The sequence below is a fragment of the Cydia pomonella genome, chromosome 1, assembly GCF_033807575.1.
Source record: "Cydia pomonella isolate Wapato2018A chromosome 1, ilCydPomo1, whole genome shotgun sequence".
NCBI classification, from domain to species: domain Eukaryota; kingdom Metazoa; phylum Arthropoda; class Insecta; order Lepidoptera; family Tortricidae; genus Cydia; species Cydia pomonella.
Window position 1 is genome coordinate 41,209,649 of NC_084703.1, and position 22,521 is coordinate 41,232,169.

Below are 22,521 nucleotides of genomic sequence, written 5' to 3' on the forward strand. Positions count from 1 at the left end.
ACAATTTGTTTTAGATTTCGTTCATGATTTTACTTTTTGTCAAACATTTTCTACCATCTTTCTCAACGTACAGTACAGTATAAATAATAAAAAGTATACTTTTATCGCATATACAATGCTATTTTTTGTTAGCTTGCTTATTTCTTGCTGTTTATATGTAGTCTGTGTTGCTATACTAAGTTATAGCTTTTCGGCTCCATAGATGACATTTTGTCTTCCATTGGATCATGATTTGGCATCGATTTCATCTTCATTTCATCGGCAACAAATAGTTTGACAACTTTTGTCTCATTTAACTGTACTTCCACCTCACTTTGTTGTGATGAAAAATGCAACCGTCTGTAGAGCCCATTAAAATGTTGTTGCCTACATTTTATTCATTGTCTACTGCCCAACTACGGCCTCTTCATTTTAATTAATGTCAGAATTATTCTAAAACATCAGGCTATGACCACAATTTTGTAATTTAGGCCGTAAAAATGTAATTGTTCATAAAATATGTTAAGCTTAATTTGTCATTCAATGCAATCAGACAATATAGCAAAGATAAAAGGGGCGGATCAATACGAGACGAAAGGGATGGAACATATTGGGCTTTCATTCGTTGAAGAGTGAGCAAAGCAGAGCGTGCTTTTGCTTTGCACGATCATTCTATCCTATTCTTTTCTTACCAATCGGTGAATCGGTCACCTCACCTACACTTACCAAACGGACCAAACCATCACCAGTTTGTACGAGTTAGTATTCTTAGATGGATGTGTTGATGCGTGGCGGAGTGTGTTAATCACGTGCGCGTAATATTTATTTGTTTTTAAAGTTTGGTGACTGTAGTTCCCTTCACGTACGTTACGGATTTAATCGGTGAGTTAATATATTTGGTTATTATATTTTTAGTACGAGGTGTACATTTTCTCTATTTTAACAACGAAAATACCTATATATTTAATGCGGTAGTTTTTTTGTGAAATATATGAGCATGTAAGGAAAATGTAGCCATTCATAAAAGATGACAACAACTTGTACTTACATGCGTATTAAATAATTAAAGTAAGCCATTTTATGTAGCTTAAACTGGCTTTCCCGGGTAATAAAAATAAAATACCTTATTAGAGTAACATAAGTAGGCACCTAAAATATGTGTTGTTCTGTCTTGTGATAACTAGTATTTTTTAATATTGGCATTAGATTGCCATAGCGGATTCTGGTCTCATATACCTATTTAGGGTGCAAATGGGAAAGCGCTAAGATTAGGAGGAGGCAGAATGTAGATTTGTACGTTGTATCGAGTCACTGGCACAGAATAAATCAACTAAATCTTCTTTTATAATTTTATTGGTAATGTCAATTGGCACCCATGTCAATGACTGACATATAGGTTGGCTATATCTACGGCTAAAATATGCAAAATACTGGTAGGTAGGTACGTAAACAACAATCAAAGGATTCATAGAAATCTCTGCTCGCCCGAATTCTTGTCAGTCTCCGCTTCTCGTTCTTATTTGTTGAGTGAGAGGATGTCATAGATAGGCAACAGTGTACTTAGCTACTTACCTATAGTGAGTGTTATATTAGCTTTATAATGGACCAAATGTACTTTTAAAATTACCTATGTGGATTAGGTAGTTGTTTATTACGAGGAAATAAATATCTAGCTGCCCTTACATTTAATTCAGTCCTCCTAGCTGCTTAAAGACCCTAACTCACGGCTCGAGTCCAATGCCTTTTGCTTTTATTGGACTAATCTTATGCTGGAAATTCACTATGATATTTTGCAATATTTAATTTAGGTACATACCCAGTATATGCATGTCCTGTTTTTCAGGGTTCCGTAAACAAAATGGCAGAAACAGAACCCTTATAGTTTCGTCTGAGCGTTCATCCGGTCTTCCTCTGAATAGGCCTACTAAACTAAGCTTTAATCTATAAGATCTTATTTTCACCCTTCCTGATTGCATACTAAAGGTAATCAAAAGTAGAAAGCCTTTCGAGCGAATGAGGCAGATAAAAAAATCAAATTGCGTTTTTCGCGGTAGTGCCTCTGTTGCCATAGCTTGTAGCGCAGAAAGTCCTACTGCTCGGAAGGACACAAACTATGCTGCGTGCTACCGCAGACAACATTAAGCCCATCACAGACGGAGCGATAATATATGTATATAAAATAAATATACCGTAAGATATCGAAATATATTTTATAGTATAGCTAAGCACCTCACATGACAACGATACCAAAATATATTTTTTTACCGTCAATTTCGGTATCTTACGGTGACGGGCTGAATATATCGAGTTATATATAGCAAGGTATCCTAAGATGCCTAATATAAGTACTTATATATCAAAATAATATATGTTGGTATATATGTATTATAGCTTCGTGTGTGGACTCTGTCAAATTGTACGTAAAATATATCGTAAGATGCCTTGCCAAGATATCTTTTGGTATATTATCGTTCCGTCTGATGCGCTTTGTAGATGCCTACATATATTAGGATATAGACATTATATTTTGTGAAAAATATTGTCTAGTTCTCATGAAAGCACTTACCTATATGACTGCCTCCAATTTCTGCATCACTAGTTAAACTTCAATCGTTGCTATTTATCTGTGATTATCATAGTCGTTTTTTATCGGCAGGTGAAAGTTAGGTGTGGCGATCGACAACCGAGAACCCAGTGCGACGCGCGCGCCGGGCGACAAGCGACAAACAGCAAACAGTGCAATTTTTTTGTAAACAATTTGGGCCTGGATGAGAATTGTTTAAGCCACAAACGGTGTAATGTGAAGTGACATATTGTTAACACAAAGTGACGGTGGCAAGATGAGGGCCGATGATCAGCGAGTGCTGATCCCGTTCCCCTGCAGAGCCGAGGGCTGGTTAGACAGATGCGGTAAGTCGTTCATCATTACTTTTAATCACAGCACCACCGAATAAGAGAAGAGAGAGTGGGTATGTAAACTAATAGGCCTACCATAAACTGAGACGGTGGGGATGAAGTTATTTTGGTTGATTAAGGTGTGTTACTATAGGTTCAACTTCTTGCAACTGGGCTAAAAACAATGCCTTGAAAACTTACCGCCAGAGTCAAATGGCAGGCGGAAGCTATCTACTACCGATTTTTTTTGAAATTCACGTTTACATTCAAAATTCCAACAAAACGACTGCTTGTTGCTCCGAGTTGTAAATTCCAGGTTTAAGTCCTCTGATAAGAGTGAAATTGAAAACACCTGGGTTATATTGTATTTACAGTCAAAGGAATTTGATTTATATATCATTTTGTACTTTATCACATAGACAATATAGGTAGTGTGAGATCTCTAGCTGCTTTCAGTGACAAGGTAAGAAATACGTAGCACGAGTACATACGCTAAATTCCTCGACTGTACCTAGTAGACGAAGACTAACTTCGGGTCAGTGCCAGTCGAAATCCTATTTCAACAGTTACTCGTACATTTGTAGAGTAGTCGTATAATATATATTTATAGTGGTATTATTCTACGGTATTATGGGAATTGAAAGGTCCTGATGGAAGAACGAAAGAAGCATTAAAAGCACATTAAGTTAATCTGATAGAACAAGAACAAATTCATTGAAAACTCTTTGATTTGATTGGGTTAATATAATTGGGTCGAACTCGATCCTTTGGAATTACGTATTTAGAATTTCATTAATTTATTTTTCAATCATCCCTAAATTTGTAGCTGCTGTATGTCACAATACTCACAATTACAACTTACAGTGAGTTACACCAAACCGTCTGTCAACGGTAAAGCGTTCGCTAAGTTTTATTGTGAGTATGTAAAGTTTCATAGTAAACTGATGATCCCATCAAAAACAATACTTGTCAAAAAAACCAAGTCTCGCAACTCAGTTATTCTGCGGTAAAAAGTTGTGAGATCCATGTAATACCAAGTCGGTTATTAATTTATTCAGTCTCTACTTAAGCGACTTTCTGTCTTAATACGTCCAGTCTCTAAGACCACGATCGTGGTCCATAACAATTGAAAATCAATTGTGTCTGGAATCTCCGTACTCGAAGCATTAAGTTGTTACGTAATAATTAACAGCATCTTATAGTGACGCATATCAATATTAAAATTCTTTAATGTTTTATATAAATATATTGAGACTTGGCCATCGCACTAAATAATTGAATTTACATGTGTTTTCAGGCGATTGAATTTACACGTGTTTTCAGGCGATGGCCAAGATATATTTATATAAAACATAACATACTGGTTCAAATTGAATGAAATTTGAAATATACCGTGTCTTTACAATGCCTGCATGGTTACTGAAAATTTCAGTCTTCTAGTTTTATCCACAACGAAGTTACAGGGGGTCGAAAATGGTCTGAATTGCTTCGAGAAAAGGATGGTACGGCCGTCATGCTTTTTTGCTCGACTTGGTGGGGGCACTGCCGTGCCCCCAGACTGACGTAGATCAGTCTGTCAAGTGTGGTTGGTGTAACTGGACCGTATTAGAAGGAGTCATTCACGACGACGCGACGTGTGTCTTAACTCGTATTGTCATTTTGACAAATCGGCGTATCATCGTGGATGACACGCACCACGCACTATAACCACCACGTTGGAGATGTCACTATCTCACTACATAATAACAAAAGCAGCTCTTGCTTGTCTTGTCGCGGGTTTGACGTATTACCGTAGCTTCTTGCTTGAGCCATCGATGAGAATAATAATTTACATTTTATGACCTTATTGTGGCATGCCTGACTTCGTCTACAGGGTTGCAGGACATCTCACGCGCGACTCGCATTGGTGCAGTTTCTATTTCGAACGTTACATTGGCCGGCGTGCTATTTGGAGCTGTTTACGTAAGTGCTCAATGAGTGAGATGTAGGTGAGGCGAGCAAGCGAGAGCTAAAGGTCACATTCTTTAGTACGTTTTCAAAACAAGGTGTTACGTTCTAAATCATTAACAAAAGGATAAACATTGGGTACTACTAGAAGTAAGTATGTCATGCTAATGGGTTATGGTTATTAGTATCAGTTTCTATGAACATCTATCTAACTCGTGTAACTAAAAATACGATCACTTATTCTCAACATTAGTAATTTTACATTACGGGTTACAAATAGCTTAGGATAGAGTTAACGATTTCTTTCTGTACGGAGTGTTGATTTTCTTAATTACTTCTAGTTTACTAATTTTACAAAACGTAACCGCTCGTTATCAGACTAGTAGTGCTGACTGAGCACTTAACTGACTGTTCGCATTGAGTGGACTCAATCCGTGTTGTCGCATTGTCACCAAAATAACTTTACTCTAAACTAAATAAGTAATACATTACATACCAGTACCTACTTGGATAATAATTTGTGTACATATGTTAACAAGCCTACATAAAATTGGCCGTTAAGAGGAATTCCTAGTGGTGATTTTTCCATACAAACGCTCTCGACTATTTCCTCCCTGGATTTTGAACCTAGAGCAATGATTTTTTCAAATAAGATCAATATCATCAATATCTGTGCCGCTATGTTTTGCTTTTTTGGATTATTTTATTTTGAAGAAACTTACAGCGCCTCAAAAATCGCAAAAACGGCTCAATTGAATTGGCTGTAAAAAAGGCACAGTATACAAATATGACAATAAATATCCAAAAAATCAAAACATAGCGGCATAGATTATTTATTCCTCTTGCAATTTCCAAAATTTCATAATGATTGGTTGCGTTTTGGAGGAGGAAACAGTCGAGAGCGAAACCTCGATTTTTGAGTTTTTTGCGAGTGAATTTTAGTCCGAGCTGCAGTTGTCCTTATCGCACGAATTGGAGGCGGAGACAGTTTATAAATATACGTACACAGAAGGATTAGTGATGGGCATAACATCCTTATTAGGGATTGCAGAACCGGTACTGTTTTAAAGAACCGGGATTTTCGGTACTGGTGGAAATAGGAACAGGGATTTCCCGGTACTTTCGGAACTGGTCTAATTATTTCATTATTTTAAATAAAAAAACAGCATTTTGCGAATTTAATAATCAATTAATCACAATTTCTTTTACTACGTATGATCACAAAAACAAGGCAATTTTTTTTAGAAATACTTATAGTATTTTACATTGCTCACACTTGTGCGTCACAAGTAAAAGATAACTACTTTGATGTTTGCCACTAGATAGCAAAAATGAAATTACATTAACGAGGGGATTTATATATAAGTATCGCAGTCGTATTGTATAATCCACCGTATTACAATACGGCTAGCCGATATCAAAATAAGGGCCATTTTGAAATGCGGCGGTTCAACGATTAAGGTAGGTATGTTGGGTAAATACCGGATGCGGGTGAAGAACGTAGGACATTCATGTCTCCCTAATTTGGCTTTATTTTTTTAATGTTGGCAACATTGTGTAAGATGCCATTTCATTACGCCTCGACTGCCAGTGTCCCCGCGTCGCTCAGGGCGTCGGGCTTGTGCTATGCGCAATCACAGGGAGCAAGATATTTTCGCAATTTTTTTCTTCTATCCGATCTTCGCCCTGTAATTTATTTTGCGTATTGTGACGAAACTGTTTTTGTTTTAATGTATAATTTCTTTTTCGATATTTTTTATATAACTATCCAATCAAAACAGACCTAGGACTGATGCAGACCGATATCCGATCTTGACCCTTCCAGGTAAAGATCCGAGAGAAACAACCCGATCTTTACCTATTTAAAAAACAGCAGTGATTGTCAAACTTTAAATTTTCTTCAATTTACCTACTGACCTACTTAATTATCACATTTATTGTTTTCTTGATCACACTTTCGTACCATTATTTTTATCCAGTACCACTACCAACGCGACGGTAAATCAAAAGGAAGAGATTTTGGGAGTCTATTTTGTATGTATGTATATTGTATGTGTATGTACACCTACTTACGGACAATGTCATTTTTTTAATTTCCGCAACTCAAAGGTAGCCTGGAAGAGATCGCTTTTTAGCGATAAGACCGCATGTTGTTTACCTGTGCTTATGTTTCTGTTTTCTTTTGTATTGTTTTCTTTTATTGAGGTGTGCAATAAAGAGTATTTATATTGTATAGAGATGATGATACATGTTGAATTTTATAACAAAATCGAGTAAAATAGATAGCAAATGAGCAATTTTTTGCAATAAAGTACCTACACATACAGATGCATATGTAGATGTGCACGCATACATACATAGCTAGTTTCGGATACAAAATAGAGATAGGGCTTCGAAATTAGTTGCCTTAAAATGCTTCAAGAGGGCTCCCTTTTCCTATATATTTACTTTACTCTTTACATACGATCCTTACATTTTATTAAAAAAAAGATTGTATATCAACTATATATATAATTTCAAAATTATACCAATAAAATCGCAATTTTACTTATTTTCCATACTTCAAGATGGGCTCTCAGTGACTTTGACCTTTTTAAAGAACTACTTAGTCTTTTTGATTTCTAAGTTTGATTCTTATTTTTTTGGCGACCTTCATTAAAAATGACTGAGCACGATTATTTTTTTATTTCGATTTTTGTCCCTCCTACTTAAGCACGTAATATCTTCCAGTACATTCCTTTCAATAAACAATACATTTACACTTTCACTAAACCTGTACAGTTCACGAGATCTTAAATTGTCAAAACTTCGAAACCTATCTATTATTTTAGTCGTTTTTCTTATTTTATTACTTCGGGTAAACCTTACAATAAGAGGTTTCTTAGCACATTGCTTACATATCAAATTGCCTTATATTAGGTATCAAAGTTTGAGAGCCACAATTTCCTTCTGACATAGGTATCAAAGTTTGAGAGCCACAATTTTACCAATTTTTGTATCAGGGTTAAGATCGGATTCAAAAATACGAATTAAAAACTTTCGATGATAACTTTTAAGTTGTATACATTCGAGAAGGGTAGAAACCGGACCTATTTTTTTGTGATATCTTATTCTCTTTCCATTAGAAGCAACTTTTTTTCACCATCCTATGTTCTCCCTTGATGGCAAAACACTCGTTACCCTAAAAAAAAGTATGTCTCATCTTTACACAGGTACAAAACTGAAACCGTTCTATATTGAAGATTACCAAAATTCAGGCCGAATCTACGGTTATTATTTAACGATTTGCTCCGTACTTCAAGAATCTATCATGTGCTGAGATCTTGAAAAAACGTTTTTTCACGAGTTCTCTCAATTGGTCCCAAAATTGTCCGGCATTACCCCAACATACTTTACTCAGATTGTCATTGCGATACGTTCTTCAATAAGGCGACCCAAGTTTAGCCCCATCGTACTACAAGTAAAATAGATTGTAGTTTAACCATATATTTATACCTACTTACAAAATTTCACAACACACCATGATCACACCCAACTTACTGTCACGGATAGGTACAGTCAAGTGTAAAAATATGGGTGTACACATCTTACTCAAAAATATGTCTCATAGCATCTTATACCAGTGTAATAAGAGCGTAGTACCATATTTATGAGAAGATTCTTTCGATACATATTTTTGCACTTGACTGTACGACGACAACCGAAGCAGGGACATCATTCTTTTTTGCAGTTTTTACCTATATGGTAATTAATAGATACAGTATAATATAAAAATGAAAAACAATATTATGTGATCAAAATATGAGATCTGTGATATGAGACCAAAAACAACTTGCTTCGGGCAGCGCAGGATGAATTCCGTCCGGCTCGCGGGCGACGTCGACATGTCGACGCAACGGCGCGCAATGAGTGAGCGCTCACGTCTCGCGTCTGTGTGTGCGCACTCACACTTAGATAGCTCCCGCTCCCGCCCACCGCAGCGCGACAGAAACATAGCTTCAAAAATTCGAGATTTGAAAAGTTGCTCAGCTAGGAATTGCTCTTAATAAGAAAATTAGATGTAGTTAGGTATCGAACAATAAAACTTCACTTCAGTTGACCAATTATAATTTAAGTATTAGGTCAAATTTGGGCAACGATGACAGGCACACTCGTTCATGGTAGTTTATGACTTGAATTGGTTTTGATTTGTAGGCGCGAGGGCGTTATTGGTCTAATTGTCAAATGGCACAACAGTGCGGTTTGATGTTGCACGATGACGCCCCAGACATTGGTAGTGTTTTGATCGATAACCGTAAACCTTTCCGTTAAATATTACCAGTATCATCCATTTAATGAGCTAAATATTTTATCTACCGCTAGATCCATAGTCTAGCCTTAATTTTTTTTCTGCCAGACGTCAGAACACTTTATCTTAAAGCCGTGTTCCAAAATCCATGCAGATTTGAAATGATATATTGGTGCAGATCTTTCATAAAAAGTGTAAATCAAAGACATTGTGGTTTTACTACTTTCGTTACTTCTATAACTTAATTGCTTTAGTCATTACGTCTTACTTGTACCAGTGTCTCGGATCCATATTAAGCATTTATATATTAAGTACTTATGCCAATTTTATCTAATAAGCGAATACAAAAGTTGTAAGCCACTTTACCGTCGGTACCTACAGTGGCGTAAGTCCATTATAAGTGTGGCTAATTGTGTCCCTTTAATTGGACGCGGGTTTGCATGGCGCTTATTCACTCAGTGTAGCTTAATCAATTCTTCAAATGTAAGTGACCTCTTGATGGTTTCAAGTTCCATAACCCCTGAAATACTCGCTTAGGTACCGCGACGTAAAATGCAGACGTATTACGTAGCGATCTACGTTGATGGAACAACGTTATCCCTTTGACTTTGTGCTAAACTACAAAGAAAAAAAACGGCTAAGGGCATGTCGGGCCATGCTCAGTGTAGGATTCCGTAGTTATCATTTTGAAAGAATATGCTAAACGGAGGCTATTAGTAAGTATGATGTATATTAAAAGCGTAAGGGAGAACAGTCACGTCACGTCTAAAAATACGATGAGGACAAAGTGCCAAAAACATGTATTCTCTACCTTAATATATGAGCAATAAGGTCGTGTATACATATTTTGGGCACTTTGTCCGTATCGATATTTTTAGACGTGAGTGTACTTCGTACGTATTTTACTAAGAAAAGAAGACTTTTTGCAATAACTCAAAAAACGGAGGGATGAAGGGATGGGTGGAGGGACATATTTGTTTTCTTTCGGAGAATTTCCGAAAATATTCATATAGTCAAAAAGTCAAGGTTGTTGGAGACCCTTTTTCGTTCTGTTCAGGCAGACGGACATGGCGAAACTATAAGGGTTCGTAGTTGACTACCGAACTCTAATGAAGGACCCATCCTGAACCTACAAAGTGAATAAGTCACTTTGCAGATTCATGAGATGCCTCTCTTAGGTAGGATATCAATTCAGATAACAGGATAAGAGTAATATCCGTCTGTAGGGTAGTTATCTTCACTCTCTAGTCTCTCTCAAAGATTAATTACGAGTACCAGTTTACCTATTACGACTTTTTTGTAACTAACACAATATGTTCACAAGGTGTGAAATAAAAATACATACATATATTGCAAGTTGCATCAAAAGGAGGAGTAATTTACTTAGGAACAGAGGCGTCTTAGTCGGCATCACAGATCGGTAAGGCTTGGTATACCATTGGCGCTTTATGTATCGAAGATTATAGTATTATTATTACACCGACATTATATAGATTCTATAGTATAGAATTTGACGCTGTAGATACGCAGCGTAAGGCCTTATGGGTTTGGAGGTGCGGCGAGTGAGTGTTCTGTAAATGTCGTGCTGATTAAATGGTTGGTCATCTTTACACACGGAATTTGTTGCATCTTTCCGAGTTACTCACAAAGATATATGTCGATCATATCATACATTTCTAAATCTACGTGAAATGTTGTATTTGGTGTATCCATTTAGACGACTAATTTAGAGACGGATAATACTTTCAATGAACACGTAAAAAATATTTTCATTTAGAGAAAATATACAGTATACGCAACCACCCTCTTTAAAATGGCTTCAATAAATCTTAATAGTCTAGTGTCTAGTGTTAATCAAAACGACACGTTAATATACTTAAAGACCTCAGGGTTCACACGACTTCTAATTTCTTCCTAGATAAGCTTCAGGCTGCATTGCTTATTCGGCTCAACTTAACTAATCACCTTCGGCTTCGGTCCGACGCACGCTACTTACAAGTCTTACAACATGTAATCACATAATTATATACACAAATTATTGCAATCACTCCATCAGTTGCGAATCGCGACATAATTCCATTGGTAGTTACGAATCCAAATGACAGTAAATAATACGTATTTCTAACAAGATACCGATAATTGGACGTCCAACTAAAGTGCCGTATCGAAAACTTTTTTACTTACTACGAACGAACTACGAGCATCTCCCGTTGAATCTTTTGCTGTATTAGGCTTCTTGCAATTCTCATGTTCTCGACAAATGTCGAACTGCCGCTGGATTGCATGATCTAAATTACAATACCGAAACCAGCCCGGAATCGTATTAAGTTACAAATCTGAAGGTGAATAAAAATGGACCTGGAACGGAATGTTATTGCGGGCTAATTGAAATTATGATTATGAATATTGATTCACAATGGGTAGGTTATCGTCAAGAGAGCTGGCCATTCGCGCTGTGTGCCCTACTTGCAGTGAAAACTATACGGGCAGCAGCGTTGTGGTTTTCTATCGGGTTTCGGTCCACCACGCTAGGGTCCAGCAAGTGGCTTTCTAATTACTCTTGACTACCCGAATCTCTACTCTTTTATAATTATGTACATTTTATCTGTATATTTACTACACTTAAGCCTCTAAAGTGTAAATAAAGTGCACGTGCATGACTTAAAACGTCGTAAAATAAAAATTGGATAACTTTTTGCCTACAGTAATACCTCGCTTTACGTGATAGGTAGGTACGTTCCGCAAAAAATCGCGTTAAGTGAAATTCGCGTATATCGGGTTTCGATAAAAAATACTACTTTTCAATTTTTCAATCAGAATGGCCAGAAAAAGCAGGGATTTCAGTAACCACCCGATTGACCAATTGTTGTAGATAAGCTTTTTTTAACGAAAAACAAAGCAGAAATCTTCGTAGATTACACAAATGATCAATAATTATATCTTGATCTACTAATGACAGACGTGACATCTAGTATTCATAAAATGAGTTCGACGACTGGATACGAGTATATTTATACGTAACAGTAATGGACTAAAAATGGCATCGCAAGCGGATATGGTATCTAAAAGTTCATCTCAATATGAATGATAATCAGATATAGCTTTATATGGCTTGAAACTGGCTAATGTAACGGTTTTTGGGTTTGTTGCCAAATGTGTTGCGTGACTGAGGCATTAGGGCATCGATGATACAAAAAATGGTTCGAATATAAATTAGACAGGAATATTATTAAATCGCAATCAATTAACAAATTATTGTCAGATCTGCAAAACCATATGACTAGAACGCGTCTAAGTTTGTTTTTTAACCGCCTTCAACATTCTAAAAGGACGATGTTTTCAAATCGGTTGTTTTTTTACATATTTTTTACGTCTTACATAAGTACTCCGCAATTCTCTATCGCTAATCATTTTTAGGTCGAAAATATATAATTACTTACTAATTGTCCCCATTTTTGTCAAGATCTAGTTCTGATGATGAGATGAACTCCTCAAGTCTTATAGGCGTATGAAGTATAACGTAGTGGCACCTGGGACTGGCAGGAACCAGCATTTAGATACATAAAAAAGTGACATTCGATAAAATGGAACTGCTGATGAAAATGAAAATGAAAAATATTTAGTTCGTAACTTATAAGTAAACTTTTTTACATCTGTGCCGATGCCTCTTTTTAAGTAATGAAGATACTTGTATTAAGAAGCACCGCTCTCTTGTAATGGTAGCTTAAAATTTTGGTGTGTACATTACATATACAGGCCATAAAAATAAAAATATTGCAGAATGGAACACCTCAGCAACACGTATTACGTCGCTACTTATTTTGCTAATAGCCCCCGTTCGGACAGGTGCCTTACCCATAGCAGAAAAATGCCTGGTTTATTAAATCAAGGAAATCTAAAGTAGTATTCCGAAAATAGTATATAGAAATTACATTAAACGGACGTTTCCTACAACTGACGGTTTGTCTAGATACTGTAGGGGTTTTATAAGTAAACCTTACCAGGTCTCTTTGCCGTCTCACTAGGTCTTATGGAGCTTGTCCCACTGGTACTAGTACAGAATTTCTAACCTGACAGGTATTCCAATGGAGTAGTGAAATTAATTGAGTAGTGGTCAACGTTATCACTTCTTCTTGTCAACAATTATTTATGTACCTAGTTATGATTATGACATCAGCGACTTCAACCTAATGATTACGTTGTAGTGCCAGTATGCACCTAAATAATAAAATTAGCTGATTGTGAAAAGCAATCATATTGCAATTTTGCATACAAATTATACCCAGGTACCTACTGGAACTAATAATTCATTGCCACGGACCAATGGCCATCTAGTTGTAAACCAAGCCATGTGGGTCGACGCTGCATATTTTAGTTTCTTTCCTAGTAGTTAGTGGGTACCTGTCAATGTACTGTTTCGCATACACTTGTTGTAGAAAAAAATGTTTAGAAATAATAATTGTTCATGAGGAGCCTCAAAGATATTTCGCTGTGCTGCAGTTTAAGTATCTTAAGAGCCCTTATTCCTTGGAGCGTTCTCCGATTTCACGAAATAACGCTCGATAGATGGCGTTGGCGCTCGGTACGCGAGCGCCGGCAACGCGACGCGCGTTTCAATGCAGACTAGAATAATCTTGATAGTTTTCAATATAATTTCAAGCAACATTAATTTTAGTGTTATATGATATCATATGGGCACTCTTTATTTTATTTTATATGCACAGTAGTTTTTTTTTTATGTACACTACTACTAAGTGTACAGACTACAGAGTGTACTATAACCCTTGCTCTTTATTCTGTCTCTTTCACACCAATGGAAAATGAAAAAGTTAGTAAATTACTGCAGGTATAAATAAAGTATATTAGTGCGATAGAGAGACAGATAGTGTTTCGTTGTCGTGACGTAAAAGATTGTCATGTTGGCCACACACTTGCTTGGTGCCTAGCCAAAATACCCATCTTTTGCGTATATTAGTGCGAATAGTGCGATAGAGAGACAGTAGTGTTTCGTTGTCGTATCGTAAACGTTTGGCATGTTGGCTACGCACCCATGATACCTAGCCAAGAAGCCAATCGATTGCACATATTAGTGCGATAGAGAGACAGATAGTGTTTCCTTGTCGTATCGTAAACGTTTGGCATGGTGGCTACGCACCCATGCTGCCTAGTCAAGATGCCAATCGTTTGCGCACATTAGTGCTATAGAGTTTCAGTTTTATTTGAAATCACGGTAGGGTTTGTATTATTATTTTTGATCCGAATGAAGTCCATCCAGGTTCTCATGATGGAGTCAGGAGTTGGTCACCATAATTCCTAATCTACTCATCATAACTCCATCGTGTTTGGGCTCAATATAGTTGCCCTGACGAGCACCATCAATCTAGATGAGGTCCAGGGTCTCATGATGGAGTCAGGAGTTGGTGCTAGAACTCCTAATCTACTCATTATAATTCCATCGTGTTTGGGCTCAATAGATTTACCCTGACGAGTACCATCGATCTAAATGAAGTCCAGGGTCTCATGATGGAGTCAGGAGTTGGTCACCAGAACTCCTAATGTACTCATTATAATTCCATCGTGTTTGGGCTCAATAGATTTTCCCTGACGAGTACCATCGATCTAAATGAGGTTCAGGGTCTTATGATGGAGTCAGGAGTTGGTCACCATAATTCCTAATCTACTCATCATAACTCCATCGTGTTTGGGCTGAATAGAGTTGCCCTGACGAGCACCATCAATCTAGATGAGGTCCAGGGTCTCATGATGGAGTCAGGAGTTGGTGCTAGAACTCCTAATCTACTCATTATAGATCCATCGCGTTTGGGCTCAATAGATTTACCCCGACAAGCACCATCAATCTAGTTGAAGTCCGCAGTCTCATGATGGAGTCAGGAGTCGGTCACTAGAACTCCTAATCTACTCATTATAATTCCATCGTGTTTGGGCTCCATAGATTTGCCCTGACGAGCACCATCGACCTATCTTCGATCTATCGAAATGTTTTGAGCCCAAACACGATGTAATTATAATGAGTAGATTAGGAGTTCTGGTGACCAACTCCTGACTCCATCATGAGACCCTAGACCTCATTTAGGTCGATGGTGTTCGTCAGGGCAAATCTTTTGAGCCCAAACACGATGGAGTTATGATGAGTAGATTAGGAGTTCTGGTGACCAACTCCTGACTCCAGCATGAGACCCCGGACCTCATCTAGATCGATGGTGCTCGTCAGGGCAAATCTTTTGAGCCCAAACACGATTGAATTATAATGAGTAGATTAGGAGTTCTAGTGACCAACTCCTGACTCCATCATGAGACCCTGGACTTTATCTAGATTGATGGTGCTCGTCAGGGCAAATCTATTGAGCCCAAACACGATGAGATTATGATGAGTAGTTTAGGAGTTCTGGTGACCAACTCCTGACTCCATCATGAGACCCTGGACCTCATCTAGGTCGATGGTGTTCGTCAGGGCAAATCTTTTGAGCCCAAACACGATGGAGTTATGATGAGTAGATTAGGAGTTCTGGTGACCAACTCCTGACTCCATCATGAGACCCTAGACCTCATCTAGGTCGGTGGTGTTTGTCAGGGCAAATCTTTTGAGCCCAAACACGATGGAGTTATGATGAGTAGATTAGGAGTTCTGGTGACCAACTCCTGACTCCAGCATGAGACCCCGGACCTCATCTAGATCGATGGTGCTCGTCAGGGCAAATCTTTTGAGCCCAAACACGATTGAATTATAATGAGTAGATTAGGAGTTCTAGTGACCAACTCCTGACTCCATCATGAGACCCTGGACTTTATCTAGATTGATGGTGCTCGTCAGGGCAAATCTATTGAGCCCAAACACGATGAGGTTATGATGAGTAGATTAGGAGTTCTGGTAACCAACTCCTGACTCCATCATGAGACTCTGGACCTCATCTAGATCTATGGTGCTCGTCAGGGCAAATCTTTTGAGCCCAAGCACGATGGAATTATAATGAGTAGATTAGGAGTTCTAGTGACCAACTCCTTACTCCATCATGAGACCCTGGACTTTATCTAGATTGATGGTGCTCGTCAGGGCAAATCTATTGAGCCCAAACACGATGGAGTTATGATAAGTAGATTAAGAGTCCTGGTGACCAACTCCTGACTCCATCATGAGATCTTGGACTTCATCCGGGTCAAAAATAATAATGCAAACCCTAACGTAATTTCAAGTAAAAATGCGTTTTTCAGAAAATCGCCGCCAAACAACACTAGACCCTACTCATAGTGTTGTGTTCCTGCCGGTGAGTAAGGTTGCCAGAGCTCAACGAGGGGTGGGAGGGGGTTAGGGTCGGCAACGCGCATGTCACTCCTCTGGAGTTGCAGGCGTACATAGGCTACGGATACTGCTTACCATCAGGCGGGCCGTAAGCTTGTTTGCCACCGACGTAGTATAAACAAAAAGGACCACTGAAAATCCATCAATAAGCGAGAGTCTGTTGTTAAGCATAGTGTAAAAAATGAACTTTTATTAAGATTTTCTAATCGCAGTATATAGCACTTCTCGGAACTCCGTAGCTGATTACGAACGCAACGAATGCCTTACAATCGAGCACAGGTCCATCCTCTAAGCGCGCTCCGCGCGGACTGAGAGCGGGGCGTCGCTGCTGCGTGATTTATACGTGTTTTAAAAAAATATAAATTTACGGCAATGTAGGTCCCATAGTTATGATTTTTTTTTTATAGGTTAACATAAAGTTACAGTTTGCTATAATATTATTTTTAAAGCAAAATATGCGTACAATTTGCGGACTTTTTTTTTTAATAAAACCCCGTTTTCGCCAAAAAAATTAAGAAAACTCGGAAGGTATTTTATCAGTTTTTTTAAATTAATCTTCGATTGTTAATCATTCCAGCCCCTCGTACGAGATATGTTGAATCAAATTGTAGTCATTCATGTACCAAATGATTCTTGTTTACAGCAAAATTGAGAACCGAAACGCCACATCTCACTGCAAAATTTGGAAAAGACTCCCAAAAAAACTCATTAAAAAAGAGGTTTAAAAGAGAAAATGAAAATTTGAACTGTTGGAGCCGCTAGTTTAGGAAACGATTATTTAAGTACGTTACCAGTTTTTGAATAAATACTAATAGTTACGTCGTAATCTTGAATGAAAAAGGAAGCATTTTACAAAATACGCTCGTCTGTAGGAATAAGGACTCTTAAGCACATCTTGTTACCGGCACTAATTAATTACGTTTATGTTTACCTAGAATTCACATACACGACGCAGCTTTCCTTCCTCCCTGGAAAGAAATTATGTAAATAAATAATATGTCACCCTCCCTATTTGAGTATGACAGGGATTCTCTGGATGTTGGACGATTCTGCTACTGTCGTAATTTACATACAAAACTCTCTTTTTAGTTGACATACCTACAGAAAAAGAGTGCAGTAAAAGGTGTATGTTCTAAAACCACCGCTTCAAAAAAAAAACAATACATTATATATTTTTGCACATATGCACTAAGATTATTTCCAAAAATTGCTCTGTATCTTAATGGTTCTGCCTTAATGCTGTGTGCTTAAGAGTTTTTCCACTTCTAAATATTTTCCATTGTCCATGTTTTTTTTTTGTATGTTATTGACACAATGAAAAACTAGGTTTATACATTATCCTTTTTTTCAAAATAAGCAAAACAAAAACAAAAAAGCTAAACCTATAAACCTAGAATATATTATGATGAAGCGATCGACATCAAAATTAAAGTGATTTGTTAAGATTTAGTTAGTGGAAAACGTTTTCTCCTGAAATGGAATTTCAAAATACCGTTATTTCGCTAGGATAGCAAAGCTTATTCTTCCCTCTTAAGCGAAACTCATATTACAAATCAGATAAGTAAGCCATTTTTGCGTGATGCGTGATTGGAACAAACAAACATATTCAAACACTTTAGTACACATTAATACGTACTTGCACACTTACGCAACTGTTACCTTTTATATTTCCCAAGTAAAAGTTGTCAAAAACCAGTTTTCGTAGGATGTTGAGTTAGATTAGCTCATTTACTGCACAAATGTGCTGAAGGGCCTGCCGCCAATATCGAAAATCGCAGATACTCTATCGCTCTTGCGTATTCGAGTGACACGGAGGCAGATAACATTTTTCAGTGATGGCCGTAGGCCATACGGTGGATGCGTGAAGAAAAAAATAAGACAACGTTTACAAGTATCGTATACACTACACGTCATGGAACTGGAAAAGATTAATTTTGTTGTTTTTGAATAGGTGACTATATTTGTGAAGTCGCAATGTCATGTCATGTTCCCAGTATTGTGTAGCAGAAAGTTAGGTCTGCTTTGGTCACGTCCGTCTCTCGCACGATCGGGGCTGGTCGCGAGAAGAAATTGAATGTAGTCATCGCTGACATTAGTATGCGAAAAGCATCGCGCCACGACACGACACGATTGTTGTGTCAGCGATTTGACTGAACATTTTTTGTGTTTACATTGTTTCTATGTATATTTACTACCGGTAACTCCGTTATTTAAAAAAAGAGTTGTCGAGGTAAGCGTATCCACTAAGGAAACAGGACCAACAGGCGCTATTTTGTCTTGTTTTTTTTGTCAAAACCTGTAGGGTAATGTGCTCAATAGTCTCCAGACAAAATGCAATTTGGTGAGACTTTACTTCTATGAACGTCTCTCTACACCAGTAGACACAGTGGACACCAGTGGACACCAGTCCAAATGTACATAAATAAAAACTCAGTTGTCATAGGATGAAGTGTGACTCGTTCTTAGGGTTTGCACTGGGACAAAAAAGCGTTCTCTTCGTATTTCCGATTTAGATACGCTCTTATATAAAAATGCCCTCAACTTTTGAGTCATATCTACTAATAGGGACCTGCTAAATACAGTGAGACAGTGCAGTGATAGTTTTGCTGTGTTGTTTTCTTCTCTCATGTTGTTTAAGTACCTACCTACCAGTGGCGGAGCGTCACAAATATTCGTAGGGAACCCGGAGCTAGTTCTTGCTTTCCTTTTCTCCATGAACCGACCGTGAAAGTATTCAAAGGGGTGAAATTAGACAAGCCGGTGGGAATCGAGTTCTTTGAACGATCCGCCACTGCTACCTACAAAATTTATTTTTACTTTCTGACCAAAACTTAATCCGTCGCGCACTACGAAATTTCCACCACACCATGGTTTGACCAATTAATTCTCACGAACTGTCTAAGTTAAGCGATTAATCGAGTTATAAAAAAAATGTACTATTATAAAGTAACAACAGTTGTATTCCTGGACAGAGGACTGGCCCGGCGCTCGAGGCTCCGTTAGTCAGGTGGAGACGTCAACACGTGCCGCGCCTGTGAATGACATTATGTAGGTATTGTAGAAAGTAAACTCTCCAATCACAAAGCGCCTCCGCGACACCGACTAGCCACAGGCCATTGTTACTGGTACCGCAAACAAGATTACCACTATCTCCCAAACCGCCTTATCTCCATCTAAATACGAATACTTTGCTAGAGAGTAAAATATTATTAAATTTAAACACATAATTATACTTAAGATTAATTAGTAATATATTACTGGCGTTCACACAACAATTCTTATGGTTTTGCAGTTTTGTTAATTATTCAAAGTGTCTTTGTTTAAAAAGTAGAAAGTATGAATTTGTTTTTGCCGCTTGGCTTTTGTTCTTGCATTCTCATTCCAAGTTCTTGTCTGTCGAAGTTTACGAAATGTTGGACGAACAGGTTTAATTGTAGAGATAATATTAAATAAGTTAATTGAGTTGTAAGTGCTTAGTGTGGATTTTTTGGAGTCGGGCAGCTATATGAATTGGGGTGATTCGAAGGGAGAGTGCCAACAATCTAATGAACGCGCTCGAACATGGGGGACTTGGGATTCGCATTCGGAAAGTGGGTAATTATGCACCCGAGGCGTCGTGCCTAGGGGCCGTGGGGGCCGTCAAGCCCATAAATCTGGATAACTATCCGATATCCGGATAACTGCAGGCCATTGCAATTTCTTATATAGATTGAATCCGGCGGAATGTCCATTCAATCGAATGATTCGGATAGATTATTGCTCTCCGACTAGGGTTCTTTATAGATATAAGTATTCAATATTTCGTGAAGTTTCTCCTGTAAGTTGACTAGGGATTGGTGTCAGCTGCAATGGGAATGTGCATCTGAGTACACACATTGCATCACTGATATACGAGGAGTGCTATGTGTTGCGTAAACCGGCAATCCATTGGAGACAAACTGTGTCAATATTATTGGTGGCATTTCTATTATGTATTTGCTTGCTGTATCGAGAGCGATTAGCAGTTAGAAGGGTGTATAATTTTAAAAGATTAGATATAAGATATGGGTTTTAAGGGTAAATCTTATTTCCCATCTAACATATGAACGGAGCAGAGCAATTAAAGTTTCAAAAATAAAGTTACTAATACCGAGCTATTAGTTTAGTGTGGTTTTGGGTGGTTCCACTATGAAGCTGACTTGATAAAGCTAATAGATTGGGCAAGCCAAGATAATCGATTTCTGCGGACACACGGCCATTGCTGCCATGTATTACAAGAGTTAAACCTGTGCGAATTAGGACAGATCGACAAAGCAAAAAATGCATCTCACACTTTATAGTCCTTTTGTGTTACTTGCCAGTCTCTTGTATGTAGTTGTGAGTACACTAGGACATCACATGAAATCGTGCGACTTGGCTTGACATGTCACATTAGTCACATTACACGTACCTACCTACCTATTGGTAGAAACACGTGGTAGCATTAGAACAATCATATTAAAAACGCAAAGAAGGTGACACAGAATTAACAGAGAATGACTAATTGGCTATATCTATATGACAATTTTGCCCAACTGCACTTGACACCACGTCTTTCGCACGAGTCAATATCAAATTATGTTTTTATAAACTATAAACAGTCTTTAAGTGTTATATTGCCATGACTTCTAATCGTCGTCAATCGTGACATCATCTAGCACTTGTCCCATATGAATTTCAGCCTTCATATTCATACGCTAACCTTAACAATGCTCATTAAATCTTACCGGTCCTTAAGAGTTAAGTGGTCATGTCGTGGTAATCATTACGCCTTATATATACGCCTCACGCTCCTATATCGTTTATTACAATTCTAAAAATTGAGATACAAGTAACCTTGAAAAGGTTTTATTACTTAATTATTTTTCATATTTTATTTATTTACTTATATGGATCCGGTAATGTTTTTCCTTGAAAATAATAGTAAGCTGAAGGCTTCCACTCTTTAAATTAAACCATTCTTTAGCTTGGGTTTACAAATACATACATTTCATTTTGTTAGTATATCTGAAATGTTGTCAATTGCAACGCTTCTGAACTCAGCGATGATGTGACGGCCAAATCGATTTAATGAATATTTAGAACTCTGTCATCCAATTATAAGTTTACAGAGGTCAGGGAAGCGCTCCTCCCACTGCTACAGTTTATCTGCTACAAATGGGAGCGGGGCGTCGGCATTTCTGACAACTATTAGTCACCACTATTTATTTGTAGTTAACAGTTGAGTTCACAGATATGTAATATTTCTTCACCTTAATCCATTGCAATATTTGTAATAAGGTGAAAAATGAATACGAATTTATAAACTCGACTGCACCAAATAGGTACAATACTATTTACGTTTTAATATTATATGCCATTGGAATTAGATAAAAAGGCCTAAACTAAACATGTTGCCTATGACCGTGAATGTAAGTAATTATCTTTAGAAAGTATTGATTACATACATGAATGAATCAATAAAAATAATTATTTATGTATCTACCACTCATATTTCAGTGAAATTTATTGCCTTAGTTGGATTCGAGTGCCTTAATTGTTACAAATAATTAAACCACTCCAGTAAAACCACAAAGTACTATACTACAAATACTATATACATACGTACTACAAATATTTTGATAACTTTCAAGTCACATTCAACCTTTTATTTTATGGGCTATAGTGTCACAGGCATTACATCAGACAACACGCGTGCAGAATACTTTAACATTAGCACAATTGATAAATAAAATTCGGCCAAACATACCTACTCGTTGAATCGAAAGTTTGCAATTTTATTTTGATGAAATATAAACCGTGCGTTCGTTCGTGAACGAATTAGACACACAACGCCTTTGGCTAAGTTGCCGTGTAGGGTGGAACGGGTTAACGGCAATCCAACCTTCTTGGTATAACTAATCTCAATAGCCTTTACTAATCACAAATATACCGTTTGATAAATTATTTACTTAGTATCACAAACGGGTATGTAAAGTGTAAAGGTATTTGAAGGTTACCGAGGTATCAAGCTAACTCTTCTAGCCATAAAGGACACCATGTCACGTTCAACGGCCAAAATATACAAGATCAGAAT

The 22,521-nt window shown here is 37.5% G+C and overlaps 1 protein-coding gene across 2 annotated transcripts in view; it reads left to right on the forward strand.

The window, feature by feature from the left end:
* Positions 1–721: 721 nt before the first annotated feature.
* Positions 722–22,521, forward strand: part of LOC133523710 (ras GTPase-activating protein raskol) — a 230,302-nt gene continuing 208,502 nt past the window's right edge. For both annotated transcript variants that reach the window (XM_061859426.1, XM_061859434.1), the window contains exons 1-2: positions 722–861; positions 2,636–2,889. In XM_061859426.1, the coding sequence (XP_061715410.1) occupies positions 2,820–2,889 (70 nt within the window). In that variant the 5' untranslated portion in view covers positions 722–861; positions 2,636–2,819. The remainder of the gene's footprint in view (positions 862–2,635; positions 2,890–22,521) is intronic.